At 40.4% G+C, this 24,783-nt stretch overlaps 1 protein-coding gene across 2 annotated transcripts in view; it reads right to left on the bottom strand.

Annotated features, from left to right (window-relative positions):
* LOC127660773 (calcium-activated potassium channel subunit alpha-1-like) overlaps positions 1-24,783 on the bottom strand; it is a 292,795-nt gene that overhangs the window by 201,513 nt on the left and 66,499 nt on the right. For both annotated transcript variants that reach the window (XM_052151187.1, XM_052151188.1), the window contains exon 2: positions 16,344-16,508. In XM_052151187.1, coding sequence (XP_052007147.1) covers positions 16,344-16,508 — 165 coding nt within the window. The remainder of the gene's footprint in view (positions 1-16,343; positions 16,509-24,783) is intronic.

Below are 24,783 nucleotides of genomic sequence, written 5' to 3' on the forward strand. Positions count from 1 at the left end.
AGATGATACTGCTGATAAAACTAAGACATTATTCAAATTTGACAAGGAATCAGTTCTCTAACCTCTTAAAAGTTCTCTTAAAAAATTATATTCTCCAGAGGAGAATGCACCATTTCATTCACCAAGATGAACGTTGGGGGCCTGGGTAGCTCAGTGAGTTCTGATGCTGACTACCACCCCTGGACTCAGGAGTTTGAATCGAGGGTGTGCTGAGTGACTCCAGCCAGGTCTCCTAAGCAACCAAATTGGCCCGGTTGCTAGGGAGGGTAGAGTCACATGGGGTAACCTCCTTGTGGTCGCAATTAGTAGTTCTCGCTCTCAATGGGGCACGTGGTAAATTGTGCGTGGATCGCGGAGAGAAGCATGAGCCTCCACATGGGGAGTCTCTGCGGTATCATGCACAACGAGCCAAATGATCAGATAAACAGTTTGATGGTCTCAGATTGAGGTGAGTAACCGCGCCACCACGAGGACCTACTAAGTAGTGGGAATTGGGCATTCCAAATTGGGAGAAAAAACATAAATAAAAAAAACAAAATATTAATCGAACCCACTGAGAATGATGACGTGGTTTACCACGCATAATTTTATTAACCCATATCCATGTTTGTGGTAACAGAAAAATTATATAGAAAAGTGAAATTGCCCACAGAAACATAATTTCTCTTCCATCTTGCCTACATTTGTCTCAAGTGTATCTTTACTCACAGCAGATGGGTGACATGAGCTCCACTGTCTTCACTCTCATTGGTAGTCGCTCACGAATGTTGCTTGTAATTTGCATAAAGTTTAGATATTACCAGCTTGTCTTGTTGAAAGCCACGGTGATCTGTGTTGCTGGAAGTCTCTGTGCTGTCACTGATGAATAGGATCATAAATCATGTATTGAGCTATGCTGTGTGATGCCTCTGGTGGTGTGAACGGGGCTTTACCATCATAACCCGAATGTTCCCTTTCAAGTTGGTCACTTTAATGCTGTGTCAGTCACTGATGCTCTGAGAAATGTGTACCAAAGCGCCATGCTACTGATTCACATGCACAAGTCAACATATACTAGCCATTAGGGTAGTTGAAAAAGCATTGATATAGTCTCTCCTTTATAGGAAGAAACTCAATAACCATGTATGGTTAGAAAACAATGACAATAGCCATAGGGGATAGTGAAACACCGTACAGAGATTCCCTTCCACAATGCAGTGGGGAAAAGATTTCAGAATGGTAATTGACCGACAGAATAAAGTAATGCCACAAGCCATTAGGGTAGTAGAACATTAAAAACATTGCTCTTTAAACTTAGAAGAGGCAAGGTCATGAGACCAACAGCCAGAACACAATGACAGTAGCCATCAGGGCATTGAACATTGAGAAATTAACTCCAAGGACACCCTTCGCACAAGCCAAGGAGGAGGCCATGCTCCAGGTAGAGTAGGCCTTAAAACTCGTGGGACAGTGCAAGCCATGTAAATTATATTGAAGTGCAATGGCATCAACAACCTAGTGAGAAAGTATTCGCCTGGAGACGGCCAGACCTTTTGAACATTTTACAAAGCAAACAAACAGCTGATCTGTCATCCTCAATTAACTTGTACAGTCAATGAATATGCATAGCACCCTCACAGGGCACAGCATAATGCAGTGTCTGCACCTTGTCCAATTCAGACGGAGAAGGAGAGCATGTAAGGTTATCATCAAAACTCTGAAGGGAGTGGCCAGAACCATGGGAACATTACCCTCCCTAGGCTTGAAAACAGCTTTTGACAAGCCAGGTTCCAATTATAAGCAAGAATCATGGACCGACAGGGCCCTAAAGATCACCAACATGATTAACTGAAGTCAAAGCGAGTAACAGCAAAGTGTTCAGAGAGAGTATGCGCAAGCTTACTGCATCGAGTGGATTGAACGGAGAACCCATAAGCACATTCAATACAAGAGCCAAGTCCCAGGACATTACCGGGACAGAAGTAGGCTCAGAGGGACTATTTTAAGGTTAATATTGTTAACTTTTTGTATAGTCGTGCACAGCAGTTGAAAACATTTATAGATATGCTTTGTTGTCATTTGTGGGAAAAAAACGTATAATGCTTAAACACAGCTGAATTATCAAAGTGGATTTGTGCATTTTAATAAAGTATACTTAGACATGTTTGGGTCATAAATTGCATTGCTTTATCAATGGTTTAATAACTTAATCAAAACACTTAAAAGTCATGCATTTGTTGCCAATTACTGGTTAAATTGTGTGATTTACAAAAATTATTAAAGAATGGATCAATGAAGGAATCTGAACTAATCTTTTTGTTTAAGGAATTCCAAAGACTTGAGTAACAAGTTAATGAATTCACACATAAATGTGGCCTGGCCAAGCGCAATGGCCTTCTTATAAATTGCAGGTGATTTCCAAATAGCTAGCACGGCTAGTCACTACAAGACATAAACGGCCATGCTGCGATAACTTATGAGGAACTCTCAAATTGACCCAACACTGAAGAAGCCTCATATGTAACATGCCCAATGGGGTGAAGTCGGCCACAGCAGCCATCATCCCCAAGGCCCACTGAAACTGTTTCAGCAGCAAGGCTCTCCCTGGTCAAGCACTGGAGAATAGAGTGCATTCATCCATCAGATGCACCAACATGCTCACCGAGTCAAGTTTCATTCCCAAGAAGGAAACTCGCTGACTGGACAACAACAGACTCTTCACCCAATTGACTTTAAGGCCCGAATGCTCCAAATGTGCAAGCAACAGGTCCATGTGCTTGCACACTTGCACCTCTGAATGCGCTAATACCAACCAGTCATTGAAGTAATTCAAAACACTGACAGCAGTCAGTGGCGCGAGCATGGAATCCAAACATTTCGGGATTGTGCAGGGAGCTAGGGAAAAGCCAAAGGGCAGGACTTTGAACTGGTATGCAGTCCTCTCAAATGTGAATGAAAGTATGTGTCTTTCAGGTCGACTGACACAAACCAGTCTAGAGATTGGATAGGAGACAATATCTGTCTCTGAGTAACCATCTTGAATGGAGACGCTAGTGTCCAGTTCAAGTGTCTCAAGTCCAGAATGGGCCTCAGCCCACCGTCCTTCCTAGTGATCAGAAAATAACAGCTGTAGAAGACTTTCTTTGCATTGCATCTTTGGCGAGGAAATGTCATACTGCCGAGCATAAAACCAGTGCGTCCTGCACTGTCACGGTGGAGGACAGAACGATGTTGAAGCAAGGTGGCCACATCACGAACTGAGGCATGTAGCCATGTTTGACCATGCATCTGCGTAACGTGCCAGAAGGGCTCGTCTGTGTCCACATGGGTCTGAGCGCTGCGCAATCTTTGGGGAGCGGTTGTGCAGTACAACTGAGATTACATTGGGGAACAGGAAATTAGCTAATTTTTTACTTATATTTGAGCTTTGAACATCCCCAACAAGGTCTGAATTGTTTTTTGGAATGTGATAAACATTTGGCAAGGAGCAAACAACAGCACAAACAGTAACATTGTTGTGAACATATCCTCAATCCCGGCAATCAGCAGTGGGGAGTGCTAGGTAAAACTGTGTGCAACAAGCAGCATAGACAACTTTGATGACTCTTTTGGATACTTTTTTAAGCTTTAAAGGGAGTAACCAACAACTGTCATTATACTGGAAAGGGACATTCTTTAAAATTCATCCTTTTGTGTTCTGCTGAAGAAAGAAATTCAAGCGTGAAACAACATGAATGTGATTAAATGATGACAATTTTCTTTTCTTTCTTTTGTGAACTAGTCCTTTAAATTCATGAAGGCAGGAAGTAAAATTCAGCAGATCTCTAGATCATCAAAGGTAAACAAATCTGCCAGTTGTGTCATGCAGGCCAATATCCGGTCTGCAGCTTCAACTAACCTCTAAAATGCCTGAAATCTGCCCTTCATAGGGCACAAGCAGTACTTGAATACCAAGTAGCAGCTGGCTTTTGAGTCATGCTTCCTGTGGGTGGAGACTCTTGTCAGTTTTTCTGAGGCTAATGTTCTCATCTCCTCCTGAGCCCTCTGGTGTCAGAATGTGCAGGAACATTTCAGAAAACGTTAGACCCTGAATAATCCCTGCATCTCAGGACAGCTAATAAAGCTGTCTGTAAGAAGAGAATGAGGTATCAACCCAAAAAGAAAAGACAAAAATACTCATCAGGGAACTGTTGCTAAGCTTCAATTAGTGATATCCTTTATTCTACCATTCTAAGATAGAAAGCTGGTTTCAGATCAGCAGTTAGAAGTAAAACCCAAGCCTTTGTTATTCCAGTTCCCACCACCCCTATGCATGCAAAGCAGAGATATCAACATTTACAAACTGAGCCAGCAGCAAATAATGCTTTATGAAAAAAAAAACTCTTCTTAGGTGTCTTATGATGTTTTAGTGTGATGGATGAGATGAGGCAAATATATGACCTGCTGCCATCAGGCATCTGGGAGTCCAGAGTTTATACATTATGGACACAAAGGACAACTAGACAAATACAAAAGACAGTGTGCTTTCTTAGCCTATGGGGACATTCATCAGAAACAGGGTATTCATGCATGCCAGCAGCACAAATGTTATTACAAAGTGTGACAGACTGATTGAAGAGCCATGGTGTCCATAATAAAAAGGATAAATGATGCATGACACATGCTGCTACTATGAAGTTGAAATGTTGTATAAACCATAACACCACAAAGGCTTTGTCTGGTGTCCATCACTTACATAAAATGGTAAGTATCAAAACTGGATGAATGATACTCATAACTAAAATTCAGCAGCACCTGATAGATTATTATTCCCTTCAGGAATCACCTGACATTTTAGCACCCTCAAAGACATCAGGCAATACTAATGAACAATACAAGGGCGTTTGCTTCAGCCTTCATTTCCACAATGTCACACTGTATAGTACATTATCTATCTTCCCAGACAGGTGCTTGTCACCCTTGTCTTTCTTGTCTTTTACTCCGTGACCAGAGCGCTCGAGGAAGGAGAGAGTAGGAAGATAATCCTCTCATTTTCGCCGAGTACCTAAACTGCCTACCAGTTCTGTGCATCAAAAAGACAGAGCCAAGGTAAACTGCAGTTGCTATGGTTACCAGCCGGGCTCGCCGTTCATGGATGCTCATTGCAATTTTAAGATGCAAAAAGAACCCTGATAGAGGGCATGAGTCCAAACATCCGCCTACACAGACACGCAAACTCAACATATGCACACGTTTTACATACAAACACAAAAAGCTCATACTACATATGGGCTCTAAAGCACAGCTGCATATAAACACAGACACCCACACATGCTCACTCACTCCTCTACACTCGCACACTCTCACAGTCCCACAGTGCAACATACAGTATGTGCCATGCAGAACTGCACTGTGCATTTTACTTTTGTAATTGGTAGAGCTTGTGTAGTAGTGCAGATAACAGGAGTCGAACCGTTGGACTGAGCTGGAATACTTCTCTAGTCTTCTTTCCCCACACAAAGACATAACTAACTAAAAGAAGCACAAACAAATACAGGAAGAGTGTTCCCTGACTGCTATTGGGTCCTTGAATAACATATAACATGTATGGAAAACAAATACAGTTTAAGTCAGAAGTTTGCATACACCTTAGCCAAATACATTTAAACTCAGTTTTTCACAATTCTTGACATTTAATTGTAAAAAACATTCCCTGTCTTAGGTCAGTTAGGATCACTACTTTATTTTAAGAATGTGAAATGTCAGAATAAAAATAGAGAAAATTATTTCTTTCAGCTTTATTTCTTTCATCACATTCCCAGTGGGTCAGAAGTTTACATACAATTTGTTAGTATTTGGTAGCATTACCTTAAAATTGTTTAACTTGGGTCAAACATTTTGGGTAGCCTCCCACAATCTTCTCACAATAAGTTGCTGGATTTTTGGCCCATTACTCCAGACAGAACTGGTGTAACTGAGTCAGGTTTGTAGACCTCCTGGCTCGCACATGCTTTTTCAGTTCTTCCCACAAATTGTCTATGGGATTGAGGTCAGGGCTTTGTGATGGCCACTCCAATTACTTGACTTTGTTGTCCTTAAGCCATTTTGCCTCAACTTTGGAGGTATGCTTGGGGTCATTGTCCATTTGGAAGACCTATTTGCAACCAAGCTTTAACTTCATGACTGATGTATTGAGATTTTGCTTCAATATATCCACATAGGTTCCCTTTCTCATTATGTCATCTATTTTGTGAAGTACACCAGTCCCTCCTGCATCAAAGCAACATGATGCTGCCACCCCCATGCTTCACTGTTGGGATGGTGTTCTCTGGCTTACAAGCCTCACTCTTTTTCCTCCAAACATAAAAAGGGTCATTATGGCCAAAAAGTTAAATTGTGTTTCATCAGACCAGAGGAAATTTCTCCAAAAAGTAAGATCTTTGTCCCCATATGCACTTACAAACTGTTGACTGGCTTATTTATGGTGCAGTAGCTTTTTCCTTTCTGAGCAACCTTTCAGGTTATGCTGATATAGGACTCGTTTTAATGTTGATATAGATACTTGTCTACCTGTTTCCTCTAGCATCTTCATAAGGTCCTTTGCTGCTGTTCTGGGATTGATTTGCACTTTTCGCACCAAACTATGTTCATCTCTGGGAGACAGAATGCGTCTACTTCCTAAGTGTTATGATGGCTACATGGTCTCATGGTGTTTATACTTGTGTACTATTGTTTGTACAGATGAACATGGTACCTTCATGCATTAGGAAATTGCTCCCAATGATGAACCAGACTTGTGGAGGTCGAAAATTATTTTTCTGAGGACTTGGCTGATTTCTTTTGATTATCCCATGATGTCAAGCAAAGAGGCACTGAGTTTGAAGGTAGGCCTTAAAATACCTCCAATTCATTACACCACCTAACACAAGCTAATAGGCTAATTGTCTAAAGGTTTGACATCATTTTCTGATTGTTAATTTAGTTAACTTGGTGTATGTAAATTTCTGACCCACTGGAATTGTGATATAGTCAATTAAAATAAAACGATCTGTCTGTAAACAATGGTGGAAAATCACATTTTGCACAAAGTAGATTGCCAAAACTATAGTTTGCTAATATGAAATCTGTGGAGTGGTTAAAATATTTTTTAATGCCTTCAAACTAAGTGTCTGTATACTTCTGACTTCAACTGTATTATAATACAGTCTTTAATTTAAACTTCAGCAGCAATTAAGTTTGATATATTTTCATGAAAATGTTCAAACTTCATTGAGTCAATGTAACTGACTCAATGATAACTCTTATTCATTTTGAATGGTTCTGAATAATTTATTTGCATTATTACTCCAACATGTTTACTGTTGTCCTGTGTGGCAATTTTCATTAGGAAAATTGTTTTGATAAAAATACACCAAGTTAAATATTGCTGTTCATTATAGTTGCAAGAAAAAGTATGAGAACCCTTTGAAATTACCTGCATTTATGCATAACATTTTCTTAAAATCAGGTATGATCTTCATCCAAATTACAATAATAAACAAACACAATCTGTTTTAACTAATAACACACAAATTACTGTATTGATCATGTACATAATACAAACATTTACAGAGTAGGTTAGAAAAAAGTATGTGAACCCCTAGGCTAATGATGTCAACAAACACTAGAGTCAAGAGTTGGCAAACCTGGCAACCGATTAATGAAAAGAGGTGTGGGTTAGAGCTACTTTGACTTCAAGCACTCAAACATTTTGAGTTTGCTATTCACAAGAAGCATCTGCTGACATGGACCATGCCTTGTAAAAATAGACCTCATAAGACCTACGATAAAGGTCTGTTGCTTTGCATAAGGCTGGAAGGGGTTCTAAAGTTATCTCGAAGAGCTTATTCACAGATAGACAAATTGTTCATAAATGGAGATGATTTAGTTCTGTGGCCACTCTCCCTAGAAGTGGCCATCCAGCAAGGATGACTCAAAGGCTCCACAACGCTACTGAGAAAATATTTTGTGGACTGATGAAACTAATGTTGAATTGTTTGCGAAGAACACACAGCATTACATATGGCATAAAAAGTGAAGTACAATGGAGTGAGCATCATGATTTGGGACTGCTTTGGGACCTGGATCGCTTGTCATCATCGAGGGAATAATTAATTCCCAAGTTTATCAAGATATCCTACAGGATAATGTCAGGGTGGCTGTGCGCCAGCTGAAGCTCAGTAGAAGTTGGGTGATGCAGCAGAACAATGACCATAAATATTGAAGTAAATTCACAACATAATGGCTTAAAAAAAATCCACCTTTTGGTGTGGCCCAGTCAGAGCCCAGACCTTAACCCAATACAGATACTGTGGAATGGCCTCGATAGAGCCGTTCACACCAAACATCCTAAGAATCTGGCTGAGCTGAAGCAGTTCTGAAATGAAGAATGGTCCAAAATTCCTTTGAATATTGTGTAGGTCTATTCCTCAGCTACCAGGAAAGCTTGGTTGAGGTTATTACTGCCAAAGGGTAGATCGACCAGTTATTAAATCCAAGGGTTCGCTAACTTTTTCCACATCACTTTGAATATTTAATGGGATGCGTTCAATAAAGATATGAAAGATTATAATTGTTTATGTGTTGTTAGCATAAGCACATTTTGTTTGTCTTTACTTGTGACTTTGATGAAGATAATATCAAATTTATGACCAATTAATGCAGAAAACCAGCTAATTCCTAAGGGTTTACATACTGTTTCTTGCCACTGTATAAATGCTAAAAAGTTTAAATATAATTCTTCCAAACCATACCTTGATTGCTAGATTTGTACTGTTTTTAACTTAAAACATAGCATTAAACATATTTAACATATTCTAATGGCTATCATGGATGTTTGGTTGAAATGATAGTTCCTCTGATTAACAATTTTCCCTTGTAAGCCATTCAAAGCAAAGACTCAAATATTAAGATATATATAGAATATTGACAAAAGGCTGAAAAACATTTTGATTATTATAAAATAAATAATTATTTTAGGTATACTGCCCAACCCAACTTCAGAACCTCTTATTAGTCATAGTCTCACTATTTTGTTACACCCCTATTTAAAATAAATGAAAACAATTTGCACCTCCCACCCCATGATCTGATCGAAAATATTTTACTTAAGTACTTTGTACTTAAAAAATACAAAATCAATTTAAAAAATGCAATGAAAACTGAATGCGTTCTTTCATTATTATTATTTTAACTGTTCTACTGAATAACAAAAAGTGAAATAAAAGACAATCATCTGAATGAACTTTTTGTTACTAGGCTTACATTGTTCTGTTATTTTTTGTATACTTCATTTTAAATTAATAAATATAACATTTTAATTATGCCTATATGCTTTTAAAACATCCAAAAAATACAAATAAAAAGAGATTCTGCTGCAGGAACAATGTTAATATATTTTTATATAAATTTTATCATATGTGAAACACAATAATGAGGGATGAGAAGATTTCGATTGTGACTGTCAAGTTCCAAAAGTCATCCATATCATTTGTGTGCTATATTTCAATTCTTCTGAAGATCCGGCATAAAACCTGTGCCAAGTCAAAATATGCAGATCACGGATGGTCCGCTGTGGCGACCCATAGCGGGAGCAGCAAAAGAAGAAGATGATTTCAATTCTTCTGAAGCTGTACAATAGTATTGTGTAAAAAAATACTCTGAGAATACTTTGAGAAACACTGCACTAGTGTGAGAAAGAGAGAGCGAGAGATGGGAGAGAGAGAGAGGCTGATGAAAGCATTGCTCATTTGCAGCAATTGATGATAATCTCATGGGAAATGTGCAGCTCTGGCATAACGTGAGCTTTGTCTCATTCTAAAGATACTCCAAATCAAAAAGAAGCCAAATGAAACTGTCACTTTCGCCTCACATCCTTTGGCTATACATTGCTTGAACATAAATATGTGCAGTGTGAATAGGGATGGAAATCAAATGAAATATAATGATTTTTATTTCCCCTTAACGATTCCATCATCATTTAAAACATTTGAATAATTAGTCCAAACTTCCCTGAACAAAAATATCAAATGAACACAGTCCTTAATTGGTAACAAATTTGAATGTTTCTAATTTTTTATTTATTAATATGATTTAATAGCATTTGCTTAAACAAAACTTATGAGTTTGTGCTTGGACACTGTTGATTCAGGTTACGACTACATTAATCCATTTTTGTTTGAAAGTGCATTGAATTTGCCATATATTTACACCTCTTATCCCCAAGCAGGTTTGTGGAGTAACAGAATTCATGTAACGGGATTACGTATTTAAAATACAAAATATAAGTATTCCACTACAGTTACAGTTTATATCATTGGTAATTAGAATACAGTTACATTCCAAAATATTTTGGATTACTGAAGAGTTTACTTTGCATTTTATTGTCATTTGTTTCATTTAATATTTAGTCCTTTCGGATGGAAAACATTTATACATATAAATGATGCGATCCAAAGAGCATTTGAACAGCGGTGAAACACTTTCTTATGATGTGTTACATTCATACGAGCAGACAGAGAAGTACGTTTGAGCAGAGAAAATTACCTTGTATAAATTGTCAGCTTTAAGCTAAGCTAAAACACTATTTCTAGCCATTTTACATGCACATGTTACCAGACACAATAATATTTTTTTTATCAAGAAAATTCACGTTGGATCATGATTTTTTATTTTTATTTTTTCTAAAAAAGACCTTTGATATTAGGGCCAAATTCATATTATTGATAATAATGTTTTTATTGTTTTCCTGTAAAAATATCTAAAAATACTTCAAACAAGATCAGTTTGATTCATCTTGTTTTAGAAACAACACTGCATAAGATATTTAGGTTTTTCAGAGAATGTATTTTTAACATGTATTTTGTCTTACTGTACTGGCAGAGTTTTTATAGTCAAAACAAGTGAAAAAATCTACAAGTGCTGAAGAAGTAATCCAAAGTATTTAGAATACATTACAGACCTTGAGTAATCTAACAGAATGTTACAAATTACATTTTAAAGCATGTATTCTGTAATCTGTATTAGAATACATTTCAAAAGTAAACCTCCCAACCCTGTCCACACGGAAACTGCATTTTTCTCCACCAAAAATGTAGACTTTTGACAACGCTCTCCATAACCAAATACTTTGGAAAATGAGGACTTTAAGAAACTGAAAACTGAAAATGAGTATATTAGTGTTCAATCCGCATTGAAGTTAAGATCTGTTAACTGTTTACGAAATGGACCATCGTGAAAATCATTTGGTTCCATTATTTAAAAAAATTAAAAAACTCCTAACTCCAATCAGTAAGAAAGAAAGAAAATAAGACATGTGGATGTGTGCAATGAATGCATGGAGAGTCTTGGCCCATGAACAATTGTGATTTATGGGTTTGATAAAGCATTCCTGCTGGACCTGCAGTTGAAGGGATAATGCTTACAGCACAGTCACAGCCATGGCACAATACTCCCACTCACACAACTGCATTATGCTCCAGCTAGGGCCTGAAAGATGGGCCAGACCTTGAATGAAATCAGATTCTCTTAAAGGAAAAGCCAGGAAAAGGCTACAAGAGACGAGAAGGAAAACAGGTGTGTGGTGAACATCAGTTAAGATGACATTCCAGGGACCAGTTTATGGCAGGGCCCCTCTCTAACTGCCGTGTGGTGAACATCAGTTAAGATGTCATTCCAGGGACTAGTTTATGGCAGGGCCCCTCTCTAACTGCCGGTGTGGAAGATGATGTGCCACACTGTGATTGGATCCTTGGTGAATAAACATAAACAAATGTTCAGCAACATCAGATAAGATGCTAAGACAACTGCAAGACACCTCTTACAGTGCAGGGAGTGGAGCCTTCTGCACCCACCACCACTAAGGAGAGGACTTCTCATTTGAATACAGGCTGACATTAACTCATCAAACTCATTCCTAAGGTTCAGGCTAGAATTGCCATAAAAATTCCTTCAGGACCTCCCGGATGCAGCAGCATTGGAGGGCCACAGAGATCTATTCATAGCTAAGTGTGGAGGCCTTTAATTAATATAAACTGCAACACATCCACTCCATCTTCATGCAAAGCACAGTTTATGTTAATGATTATTGACTGTTAACACAACAGTTCACAGGACAGACCTATTAACAGATAAATTAATGTATGGATGATGACTTAACCATTTCTTATCGTGTTTGGACTCTATCTGTTCCAGATGATGCCTTTAGTAATTTGAGAGAGGTTTGGTAAAGAAATAATGCATGGGTAAAATGGTAAAAACTCTGTTTTAACACTGTACTTTATGCTATGCAATTGAGTTCCACACTAGGGTGGGCAACACCATGGCTATTTCAGACACCAGTGGCCAATCACACTCGAGGATGGAAAGGCACCAGATCTCAGTCTCCTCATGAGAAAGGGATAAATATTTCCCCCAGGTAGACACACCCTTGTCCTGCGTTTCCAACTCGATGGGTAAGGAGACATTAGCAGACACACCACATCCTGACTTTCTGACCTGATGAGAAAAGAGGCTACAAGATAGTTGAGGTTAAGTTTTGCAAGCAAACCTTTTAAATTGCTTTATTGCTATATTGCTGCATTGAGGGACCTTATCTGACCCTTACTGCCCCTCCAGCAGCGCAGCCCAGTCCACAATGGACCTCTGCATTGGCAGACATTGCCTGTCCCACACGGATCCTCAGTGATGCAGTCAGCCTGCAAAGAACCCTGTGAAGATTCAACTGACCCAGATGCCGAGTCCACTCTTCAAGGACCCTCTTGGCACAACCGAAGTTCAGCATCATCCAGCCCAGCATGGCAATGACTACAGGATCTCAACTCTGCACCCTTCCCACTGCACGCTACCCACATCGCCAGTGGAAGATGTCTGTACAACCAGACTGATCACCCGACTGTGTGGAACGTAAATATAAACTTGCCAAACCTCTTTCTCGAGACCTTGGCATTAGTTTATACCTGCAGCATATGTTTTTCTAACTTGTTTAGTTAACAGTTACCTGGGGTCAGCTTGTTACAAATAATAGGTATATTATTGGTTTTAATGATAAATAAGCATTATATATCACCATTTTGCCAGAGCCATTAGGTGGTTTCCCATAAGGAGCATTCCCATACAAATCTCTAGCATTGCTACATTCAGTTCAACAGCATTGCATTCATCCATTCGGTGTTCAAATCATTTATTTGTTTTATTGTTTAATTCAGTACTTTAATTTTTGGTTATTAGTTTATTATCCTTTAGCAGTGCATATTCATTATTAGCATATTTAATCATTGTGGTATTTACTCTTGCATATCTATTGTAAATAAATGTCATTCATTGTATTACAACAAATTGTTTACAATCATTGTGTTGATGTTCAAAGACTCTACTAGTTGTCCAGACTCTCATAAATCCATCAGATAAATCAGCTGACCAACTCCCTCTAGTTTACATTCATTCTAAATCCTCGAACAGCTCTTTTGGGGGTGTTCTTAAATTGTTAAGATAGTATTCTTAACTGGTGCCCCATATTGCAAAGGGGGAGGGGTAATCTGATACACTCATAACCACACCTTAATTGATACATGATCAAAAATCACTACATCATTGGTGAATTGAGTAGAAATCACTACAGCTGACAATGCAAACTTGCAAACAGATTAAATATACAGCACAAAAAGTATATCCCTAAAATAACTTGCAATGCACTTTGCTGACATTTCAACAGGATTAATAGGGATGTCAAATCAAAGACAGATCAAAATGGGAATCCTACTTTAAATTTGCACAATTGGTTGAGACAGAAGTTGCTCATATGTGCCACAGTGCCAGTGTTTATGCTCCTTGGTAAGCCAATCTATAAATGGCTCAATTTTAAAAGTACTGTAACATTATAAAAAATGACACACTTCACTTTTAAACAGAAAAAAGTGCAGGTATACCGTAGATAAATATGCCAGGATAAAGAGAGCTCAGTTTCAGTGTAGCACTGGTGGAGCCACACTGTAATTCTAAAATGTATTCACATTTTGCAGTCCAATTTTGCAAATCAGACTAACAAACGTAATGCGATTGTAGCTTGACTTCATTTAGCATGTACTGTATACACGTTAATCGGACCACAGTTGGCCTCGGCGCTGTCCACACACCCTGAAAGACAAAGGTGACAAATACCATGCATTACCAGCATTTCCTCAGCTTACGTCTTTACTTCAAATATTCAGTTATACTATATGTTGTGTTTGCTTTCATTGTATAAAAAGATGCAATAAAACAAATGGTAAGTGATGCTAACCTTTCCTACAAGACCTACTTTTCTGTTCCACAAAAGAAAGAAAGTCATACATGTTGGCAACAAAATGAGGGTAAGTAAATGATGAAAGTATTTTCAATTTGGGGTGAACATCCCTTTCAGCATCAGTCTAGAATTGAACTCATCAAACAACAAGACTGTTGGTTTCCATGATTCACCAAAAGGACATTTGAGTACATCCAATCAGTACATCCAAACACAAAAAACACACAAAAAAGTTTTTTGACAGAAACCAATTGCTTACAAGGAACAAAGGGTATAATATTCAGTTCATTAATATCCGTGCTGTCAAAATAAAGATGCATTTCATTTTAATCTCATTTTGCTTTTGAGCAAACACATTACAGGATGTGGCTCTACTTGCTGGAACAGAACTGAACTGAAAATTTTAACTGAACCAGGAAAGCTGAGCAGATATTTAGCCAGTTAGACTCAGCTCTCACATCAGTAATCAATCACATGTCCAAACAACAGTGTCCAGACTATGTTGTAGCTGTACTGACTTCACTGTTGCGAATTACTGATCAGTCATGCACTGCGTCAGAAACAGCAGACTAGTCCGGTCTACAGAGGCCCCTGTTTCCCACTCTGGACATGTACAGAGGTCACATACCTGAAAGATGAGATGCAGAGCTGGGAGACTAATATTCAAGTCGCAATAAATTAAAGTCATAACAATATTGGTATATGAGATTTAGCTTTCAGAATTGCAGATGCACCAGAGTGGAAAACCACACAGCAAACCAGACTTTGTCCATAATTTGCTGAAGGTCATAAAATTAGGTCTGCTCTCATTTGCATAACGTTCCCAAGTAAATGATCTTCATTATGTGCTAAATTGACTCAATTGTTCATAGTTAATTGACCTGTCCCTGTCGAGCACTGTGCTGGCACTAACAGCTGTGGCGATGAATGATCCCCACCCCGCCAAAGACAGTCACCGTTTAGTGTTAATGCTATCCCAAAAGCCCTTTATAACACATTGTGTGAAGCATGCTAATGAGACACTTTTTGAAGGGTTAGTTTAACCAAAAATTCTGTCACTATTTATCCACCCTCATGTTATTCCAAACCTGTATGACTATCTTTCTTTCTTTTTCTGTGGAAGTCAAAAGGAGATTTTAGGCAGAATGTTAGCCTTAGTCGCCAATCATGTTCATTGCACTTTTTTTCATACATTGAAAGATGATTAGCATCTCCTTTGGAGATCCACGTAAGAAAGAAAGTCGTGAGGGTAAGTAATTGCAGAATTAAAAATTTCTGGGTGAACTATCCAACTATCTGTAAATTATCCAGGTAACTCTAGAGTCAGATGTATGACTTTTTTCTGACGGACAGATATAAAAAGAGGAAATCTGATCAGTGGTGTGCTAATTGTGTAAATATTTTAGCAGATTAAAATGCCAACTAATCAGTGAGCCTATATTGTCCATAACAGCACAAACAATATATTTTCCTCAGTAAAAACGAGTAAAGACAATGATCATTTGTTCAGAATTTGAGTGTAGAGGACTGTCAGGAAGTGAGTCCCAAACTTCACACTTCTGCACTATTCTGCATAATTTTGTAGTGCAACAAAAATAAGTTTATTATGAGTACCCGGAGTGTGGAATGTTGGACACTTCATGAACTCAGTGCTAGAAGCTAGCCATACCTATCAGAAGGGGCGGAGTTACCTGGCTGCATTGCTGGTCTGACAAAAAAATGTATTAAATAATGGAGAATGTAGCAACTAGCGAAACTTCAGTAAAGACAGCACCTTACAAATGTAAGATGATTTCTTTTCCATCACCCCAAGTGTGTGAATATGTACGTTGTTCGACGTACAATGTACTAAAGGTAGCGGCAACACATTGCATGCTTGAAACTTCACTTCCGTGTAGTAAAAAATAATTAAGTGCTTCATTTATGACAATTCTACAATTTTAAAATGCATATACTACATGGCTGAATGGTTTAACGTATAGTGTGTCATTTGGGACACAGCTATGGGCAGCTGGTGCGGTAGAAGTAGAAGTTTTTGAGATGTTAAATTGAATGGGACTCTCACCAGAACTCTGCCGGTAATGGTCTGTGCTGAGATCATGACTCCTGCCCAGTCTTTGACTGAGGTCATCCAGCCCACCTCACTGGCTGGGACTTCGTCTTTATCACCCACAATCTTTGGAGCTCCATCAGCCTGAACGTTCATAGGGTTATTCACCTTCTGTGCCTCCTGAAAAAAAAAACACACAGCAAAGTAAGTGGCACAATAAGAACAGGGTAGTTTTGTCAATTAATATCCAACATGAATTATACATGCTTGTTACATGGCACTCTGGAACACTATATTCTGTTTGGTCAACCACACAATCTAGTACTCTGATATTTCTGTATAACAACCGCACATCTGAGGATAAATTGATATCTTGCATGTCATCTTTCCTACTTCTTATATCACTCTGCGATCTCTAAAATTAAGCTTATAAAATAAATTAAACTCAAACCAATGTTTCATGTCATTTTATTTGTTTATTTGGCAGGGTAGTCTTGTAACAAGAGGTATAATGAGCAGTCAGATGGTAATTTTCGCAAAATAAACACCAACAGAACTTCGACACAAACCAGAATTCAGCTGTATCTGGAGACTCCAAGAATAATTTTTTTCCCCTCATAAAATAAACAATTTCAATCCAAATAAATATTTCACATCTATTTATTAATTTATTTATTCAGTAGGTAGCAGTGTAATAAGCGGGACCATGTACAGTCTTATTTTGTAATAATGACTGGCTGACTGTACAGTCCTGAATAATTGTACTATTTTCAAATAAGCATATCAAATACAGTCATGATAGAATAATCATATAGACCATAGTAGAGTAGACACTATTTTATGTGAATGAAAACAAGGCTGTGAGGGATAGACTCACAGTATGATCAATGGCATACATTATGTAAAAGGTCCCAGCTTGTGTTTCCTGGAGTATTTTTTGGAAAGATGTATTTCCATCAGCTGAATGAACAACACATACAGTATATTCAAATAACAATTCAACCCATTGACCAGAATGTTAGTCTGTCCATCACAGCCTTGTTTTAATTTCTATCAAAAAGTAAACATGACTCCACTGTGGATTCAAAACTTTGGAATTTTGTGTCAGAATGTTGGTAACAGTGTTCATAACACTGTTTTTGCCTGTTTCTCAGCAGGCTTGATTCATGCTACAGTTTAACAAGCAAAAACTACATCATGTCAGACATCAAACAGCTGTCAGAATTCAAACAGCTGGGAGAGGCCCGAGAGAAAGTAGTGAAGATGTGGTTTCTGAGACCCAGAAAAAAAGAGCATCTCTTAGACTGCCCGACACACACAACGCAGCTGGCGGTGTGTAGGCTACGGCAGGGACCGCTATGATTAACAGGCTCAGGGAGTCGCCGTGGGATTCTGGGGTTACATCCACAGAGCTACACAACACTTCACAGTCAGGTTGGCGGATGAAAATACAGCCATCATGTGCTCAGCGGTGTAGCCTGATTCTTTAGAAATAGCTCTGGAGGAATTGCACATATTCGACTGTTGTGTAGGCAGAGAATGAATGCACTTGTGCTATGATGCATGAATAACAGCAGGTAATATTCTAATTTCTGCAAGTGCACAACAATCTTTTGAACATCTCTCTTGCTGCTCGCAATCTCAGTGGGATCATGTGTTGAAATATAACATTAGTGGTATATCAAAAAGCAAATCCATGCCTTTGTAACAAAAAGACAATGATTATCCAGAGCATGCAAATGAAAATGTGTAGAGATCATAATATGACACAATAGACAATATGGCAATGGAAAGAGCCAGTGTCAGTAGTGCTAATGTGCCTTTCAAGGGAATATTTCACCTGGAGAAGAAAAATAAATCCTCCTGTAATTTCAAACCCATATGACATTTTTTCTTCTGTGGAACGCACAAGGATACATTCTGCAGAATGTCCAAGCTGGGATTTTACATATTACGAAAGTGGATGGCCATTTCTACTGCAAAGCTCCAAAAAGAAGAAAGGTCACACCAGGTTGATCAGTGATTGTCAAATGATAATCAGTCATAAGACATGAGAGAACAAGTAACATTTCATGAAATTGTCTTGATGTGCCCTATTTGAATGTGCACAAAAGTCAAAGTGCTATCTAGGAAGGTAATATCTTAAGCAAACTTTTTTTATTTGTTTTTATTTCAGTCTGTTCCAACACACAAAGCTATTGTGTGGCTTCAGAGGACTTGGAATATAGTGCTCAGGTTGCATGTACAAATTTCACATTACTTCTATGGAGCAGTTTTGTTGTGTTTAGAGCTTGACAGCCCTCATCCACATTCACTTTTGTTACATGGATAATAACTTTTATTATATGCTAAATAACTCCTATTGTGTTTGATGGAAGAAAGAAAAATTGGGTTGGAACAACATTAGGATGAGTAAATTATGATATAAATGAGTGAGTGAACTATCCTTTTAAAGGATTATGAAACCCCAAAACATTAGTTATTAATATATTTAGATATAAACAGATATGAACAAGTTGCACATCACTAATAACAATGCTAGCACATATTATGTTTATTGTTAAGGGGAAAGTGGTTATGTTTTTGTTTTACTGAGCCATTTTGTTCTTCCGGTTTCAAAATAAAAGTTGAGGCAACATCACAAAAATGAGGTACAGTATACATGTACGCTACTAGATTCTGAGCGTTTCTCAAAATTATTTAGGTGAAGAAATGCGTTCATCCAATCACAACGCTGCCTCATGCATGAGCTGGCATTACAGCCACAGCAGAGATTACAGCCACACTTGTGGAACATACATGAGAGCGAACTTTTACATACAAATTGTAGTCAGATCGAAATCACTACACAAAACACACAGCAGTCCATTACCAGTCCACCGTGAGCATTTCTTGTAGTAGTGCTAGTCCGGCTCCAAACATGCCATTCATGAGGGAGGGCTATGAGCACTGATTCCATCGCTTCTTCTCTGTGTGTAGGATAATGGATATGATCACACTTCAGAATGGACCACAGTCCACTCCATAACCACACCTTTTGTGACCATGTTTTTTGGCTGGCAGCTGTTTAATTTAAAATATGAGGCAGTGGTGTATTCCAGACGTATTTGGGGAGGCTGTTCTGTTTAGGCACCAATCCCGTCTTCTCGACATGTGTCTGATCATAAACAGGATAAAACCACAGCTTGTTCAAAAACAGAAGACAATGATGAAAACCGAAAACGTCTCGGTTACGTACGTAACCTCGGTTCCCTGAGACGAAGGGAACGAGACATTGCGTTACTAACGCATATGGGGAGTGCCTTCATACACGACCTATTTGAAACCTCTCTACAATAACGCCAATATTGTAATATTGGCTATGGTGTTTGAGCCAGCCTGTTTTGGCGCGAAACTGACCGCTCGTTTCGGCGTGAACTGACCGCTATAAAACAGGTGCACGGACACCATTTCCTCAGAATTTCTGACTGAGAACAAGGAGCGCATTGCTCGTGCCTCAAGAACTCTGAGTCTTGTGGTGCGGCTAGCATTCGCAATGTCTCGTTCCCTTCGTCTCAGGGAACCGAGGTTACGTACGTAACCGAGACGTTCCCTTACGACTTCAGTCCACTTGACATTGCGTTACTAACGCATATGGGGAACAGAATCCCATCACGCCGCACTACACGACATAACTTCCTAGAGAGGAAACATGGTGGCGCAGTCTTATGGGATGGCGACCGACATGTGTATGCCGCAGTGAGTGATCCTCATGATGGCCAGGAGGAGAGCACTCATAATGAATATATGAGCTATAGCCATATAGTATGAATTACTCCTTATGAACCCGGCCGGGAAGGGAGTTTATTTATAATGAAGTTATATTTATGGCATTATAACAGCCTGAATGCAGGCGGTTGTGTAAATGATGTGGAGCCCGTACTTAAAAGGGGGCATAAGTATATATATATATATATATATATATATATATATATATATATATATATATAATGTATATGGCCAATGAATAGCAAGGACTTGTGAAGAAAGAGATGTTACTTCTAGGTTGTAAAACCTTGCAAACGTGTTTTGCGAGGACCATCCTGCTGCAAAACATATGTCTTGTAAGGCCACACCATTCGCCCATGCTCATGAGGAGGCCATGCCTCTATTTGAGTGTGCTTAACACCAATTGGACAAGTCTGAACCCGCGATTCATAAGCCAGGGTAAGAAAGCCTTTGCTTGGAGAAGGACATCCCTTTTGCACATCGTCCATAGCATACAAAGATCTGATCAGACAGTCTGCACTGGCAAGTATGCTCAACGTATGTATGTAGCGCCCGCACAGGGCATAACAAATGCAATGATTTTTCCTCATCTGAATTAAATGGAGGAGGGAGAAGGCCTGAAGATGAACCACCTGCACTTTGAAGGGTGTGGTCAGGACCTTGGGTAAATAGCCTTTCCTGGGTTTGACAGTGGCTCTTAAAAGACCAGGCCAAACTCCAGACATGAATTGTCAACTGATAATGCATGTAGGTCAACGACCCGTTTTTCTGAGTCCAGAGCCAGCAGTAGTGTGGTCTTAATAGAGAGTCCAAGCATTTAGGACTAAAGTTAAATCCCAAGTCGGGACTGTAGCCTGCCGAGATGGGTTTAATCGTCTTGCTCCTTTAAGGAACTTTTATGATTAAATCATACTTGCCTATAGAGGCGTCGGTTTCATGTGCGTGATACGCAGATCTAGTTGCCACATACACTTTGAGCTTTGACGGGGTGAGTCCTGCGTCTAATCGCTCTTGAAGAAATATTACAATTTCATGTATGGGGCAGTTTACCGGGTCCTTGCTGTGTGAGAGACACCAATCAGCGAACACCTTCCATTTTAGTGCATAGAGGCGTCTAGTGGACGGTGCTCTGGCTTGTAAAATGGTGTTTATGACTGAACACGTCAGTTCTGGTGCATTTAGTATGCTCCATTCAGGAGCCACACATGCAGGTTCCACAGCTGGGGCTGGGGATGCCAAATTGTGTGCCTGAGAGAGGAGATCCCTCCTCAGTGGTATTTCCTATGGTGAGCTGTACAGCATCTCCATCATTTCCAGAAACCATGGCTGGTTGGCCATTTCGGTGCAACTAATAGAACGTTTCCTTGTCCTCTCAGACTTTGCATATGGCAGAGTGGATCAGGTATACTGGAGGAAACGCATATTTGTTTTTCACCGGCCATTTGTGTGCCATTGCATCTCTTCCCAGCGGGGCTTGGGACTTCGAAGAACAGAGGGGATAGTGGGCATTCTCCACTAAGGCAAATAGATTGATTTCTGCTTTGCTGAATATTTCCCAAATCCTCAGTATAGTTTGAGGATGAAGTCTCCATTCGCCCGGTATCGCCCCTTAGCGTAACAGTAGACGTGCACAGTAATTCAGGCAGCCTGGGACATATGTCACTCTCAGGGAGAGATGATGCTCACTCCATAGGAAGGGGTGACGTGTCATTCTCGACAGTGGCGGTGAATGAATTCCACCTTGGCTGTTTGTATATACCACAACTGTCATGTTGACTGAGCAAACCAGGACATGACAACTCACTATTTCAGACTGAAAGCCTTTAAGGCTAGAATTACAGCCAATAGCTCTAAGCAGTTGATGTGCCACGCCCTCCTCACACCTGTCCAGGTGCCAAAAGTTGGGTGTCCATTGCACACCGCCCCCCAACCTGTGTTGGAAGCATCCGTGGTCACCTCTTTTCGCCTGACAACTTGGGACTTCCGAGTACCAGAGGGGACAGTGAGTATTTTCCACTGAGGCAAATAGATAGATTTCTGCTTTGCCAGATATTTCCCAAATCCTCAATAAAGTTTGAGGGTGAAGTCTCCTGAATTCTGCCTTGGCGGTTTATATATGCCACAACTGTCATGTTGTCTGAGCTAACCAGGACATGACAGTTTGATATTTCTGACTGAAAGCCTTTAAGGCTAGGAATACAGCCGATGGCTTTAGGCACCGCGTGACACTTGCCCCAGCGCGACACCTCGCTGGTAAAATGCAAGAGGATCTGTCCGTGGTGCTGAACAGAGGCTGGATATAGTGATGCGCATGCGTCATCGGCGCCAAGAACGTCGCGCCACACGGCGCTTCAGCCAGCACTCAAGAGGTCTCATGTGTAAGAGAACTAAACGGATGCCGCCACCACAAATCCCAGTGCTTTCTGAAACAAGTTTCAGTGGAAATGTTCTCCCCAGTTTTAACTGAGATGCACTGTAAAATGGCTGAAGCAGTAAAACTGTGCTGGCATAAAAAAACCTCTGATTGTGGCAGTAACAGCAAATTGTCGAGGTAGTTTAGGATGCATGCCGCTCAGTCTCAGAGGGGCGACAACCGCATCAATGCACTTTGTGAATGTGCGAGGAGCCAAAGACTGTCCGAAGGGCAGGACTATGAATTGATACGCTGTTCCCTCGAACGCGAATCTCAAAAACATCCTGTGATGTACAATTTGGATATGATAGTACGCATCCTTCAGATCTATCAACGCAAACCAATCATGTGGGCGTACATGCGATAAGATCCTTTTCTGAATAATCATTTTGAATAGGCGCTTACAAATGCGCGATTAAAATGTCTCAGATGTTGCGCATAATGTGTGTGCTTTGAAAAGGAAAAGGGGGCTCTTTGTTGAGAATGTGTGAGCATCTCGTGCATTTGCAACAAATGCTGTATTCTTTTTTGCACTTGTTGCATTTTTATTTTTGCATTTATTTGAGTGCAAGACACAGAAACAACATTTTGAATAACAATATCCCTTTCCCGACCAACAAAAGTGGGGAGATGGGGAACAGTGTTTTGTGTCTCTCCAATCGCGCCTTTTTTGGAGCAGACCCGGAGGGAATCGCGGGCTCTGCTTTCCGCTTCAAATGCTATTGCCCGTCAGGAGCGCTTTGCCGCTGTAATGATACGCAGGTGCCTGTGAGGCTTTTAGTCGTGCGCTGACTCGAAACAGAGCGAGGGCGAACCGGCTGTGATATACTCCATGTGGGCATAAAGTGTCTCATAGCCTGTGACTGCTGCTGAATCGCGACATAACGCTTAGCAAACTTATTCATAGAGTCGCCAAAAAGGCCGGCTGGAGACACAAGAGCATCTAAAAGAGTGGCTTTTTCTTTATCACTCATTTCTGCCCTGGAGCGCCGCCATTGTGTGGAGTGCTGATCCAGTTTGTTCTGCTGCTGAGTAAGCTTTTCCCACCAGTGCGGACGTTTGTCGACACGGTTTGGAAGGATGTACATGTTACTCGCTGGGCAGAGGTGTGCCGCTACCGCCTCCTCCACAGGGGGTAATTGGGCATATAACCGTTTTCTTTCCCAAAGAAATTATCCACATTAAAGAGGATGGCATCACTGCGCGAGCGCGCCATATAAGGTCGCGCGCCAGGACTTGAATAGTTTTCATTATGAACTTCGGGGAACAAATGTGCGGGATGCTGCCGTTTAACGGCACCCGCACTGCTGGAACCATTCATCGAGGCGAGACGGTTCCTCTGGGGGAGACCAGTCAGGGTGAAGCTCTTCGACTGCCCTTGTAAGGACGCGGAGCATCTCCCTGTCAGTGGCGCGTGCACGTTCCTCGCCCTTGCTGGGGGAGGGGCGGCAGCATTATCCACTGACCATTTGCCTGATGTGGCGAGAGACATGACATCGTCATCATCCCCAGCGTCAGATCCACCAAATGAGACGAGGCTGCATGCTCATCAGAGGGCCGGAGCTCGTCTCGCACATAGCGTATGGGGATATATGCGCTTCGTGGAGATTGAGGGGCTCGTGGGGTGTGTGCCGGCACGAAATCCACCTCAAGTTCGTCCTGCTCGGCCTCGCGGCCCCACCGTGCCTCCTCGTGTGAACCCTTGGGAATCACAGAAGAGGCTGGTGGGAGGGCGCGAGAGGCTGAATCGTCCCTCAGAACGAGGACGATTCGTGAGCGAAGCGACTTGAGACTCATGTCCTCACAGTGAGGACAGTCTGTCTCCATGAGAGCTGACTCTGCGTGGGCGTGGCCCAGACAGAAAACGCAGCTCTCATGCTTGTCTGAGGGCGGGATGTGTCTCTCGCACAAGGAACACTTACGGAACAACATCTTGAAAAAGACGTGAACACGTAAGTGGCTATTCTAGACATATAAATATAGATTTATATTTAAATAAATTATATAACTTACATTTATACACACAAGTACAATTTTGCTTTAAAAGGATACTCTACACCTGCCGACGCGCTGCGGAGAATCAGGATGCTGAGGTCCGTTCACCAGCGAAGCGTCAAGCGGCGAGGTGGAGTGATGTTCGCCGGAGCACTGCAGGGGAGCGGAGAGTCTTCTCGCTGCCGTGAAGATTCTGTCTGCTGACTATTGTGAATCGACGGCGAAGGTAGAGGGCTTCGAGACAAGAGGTAATCGCTGTCTTGAAGGAAGAAATTCTGA

Source organism: Xyrauchen texanus, chromosome 20, assembly GCF_025860055.1.
Source record: "Xyrauchen texanus isolate HMW12.3.18 chromosome 20, RBS_HiC_50CHRs, whole genome shotgun sequence".
Lineage (NCBI taxonomy): Eukaryota > Metazoa > Chordata > Actinopteri > Cypriniformes > Catostomidae > Xyrauchen > Xyrauchen texanus.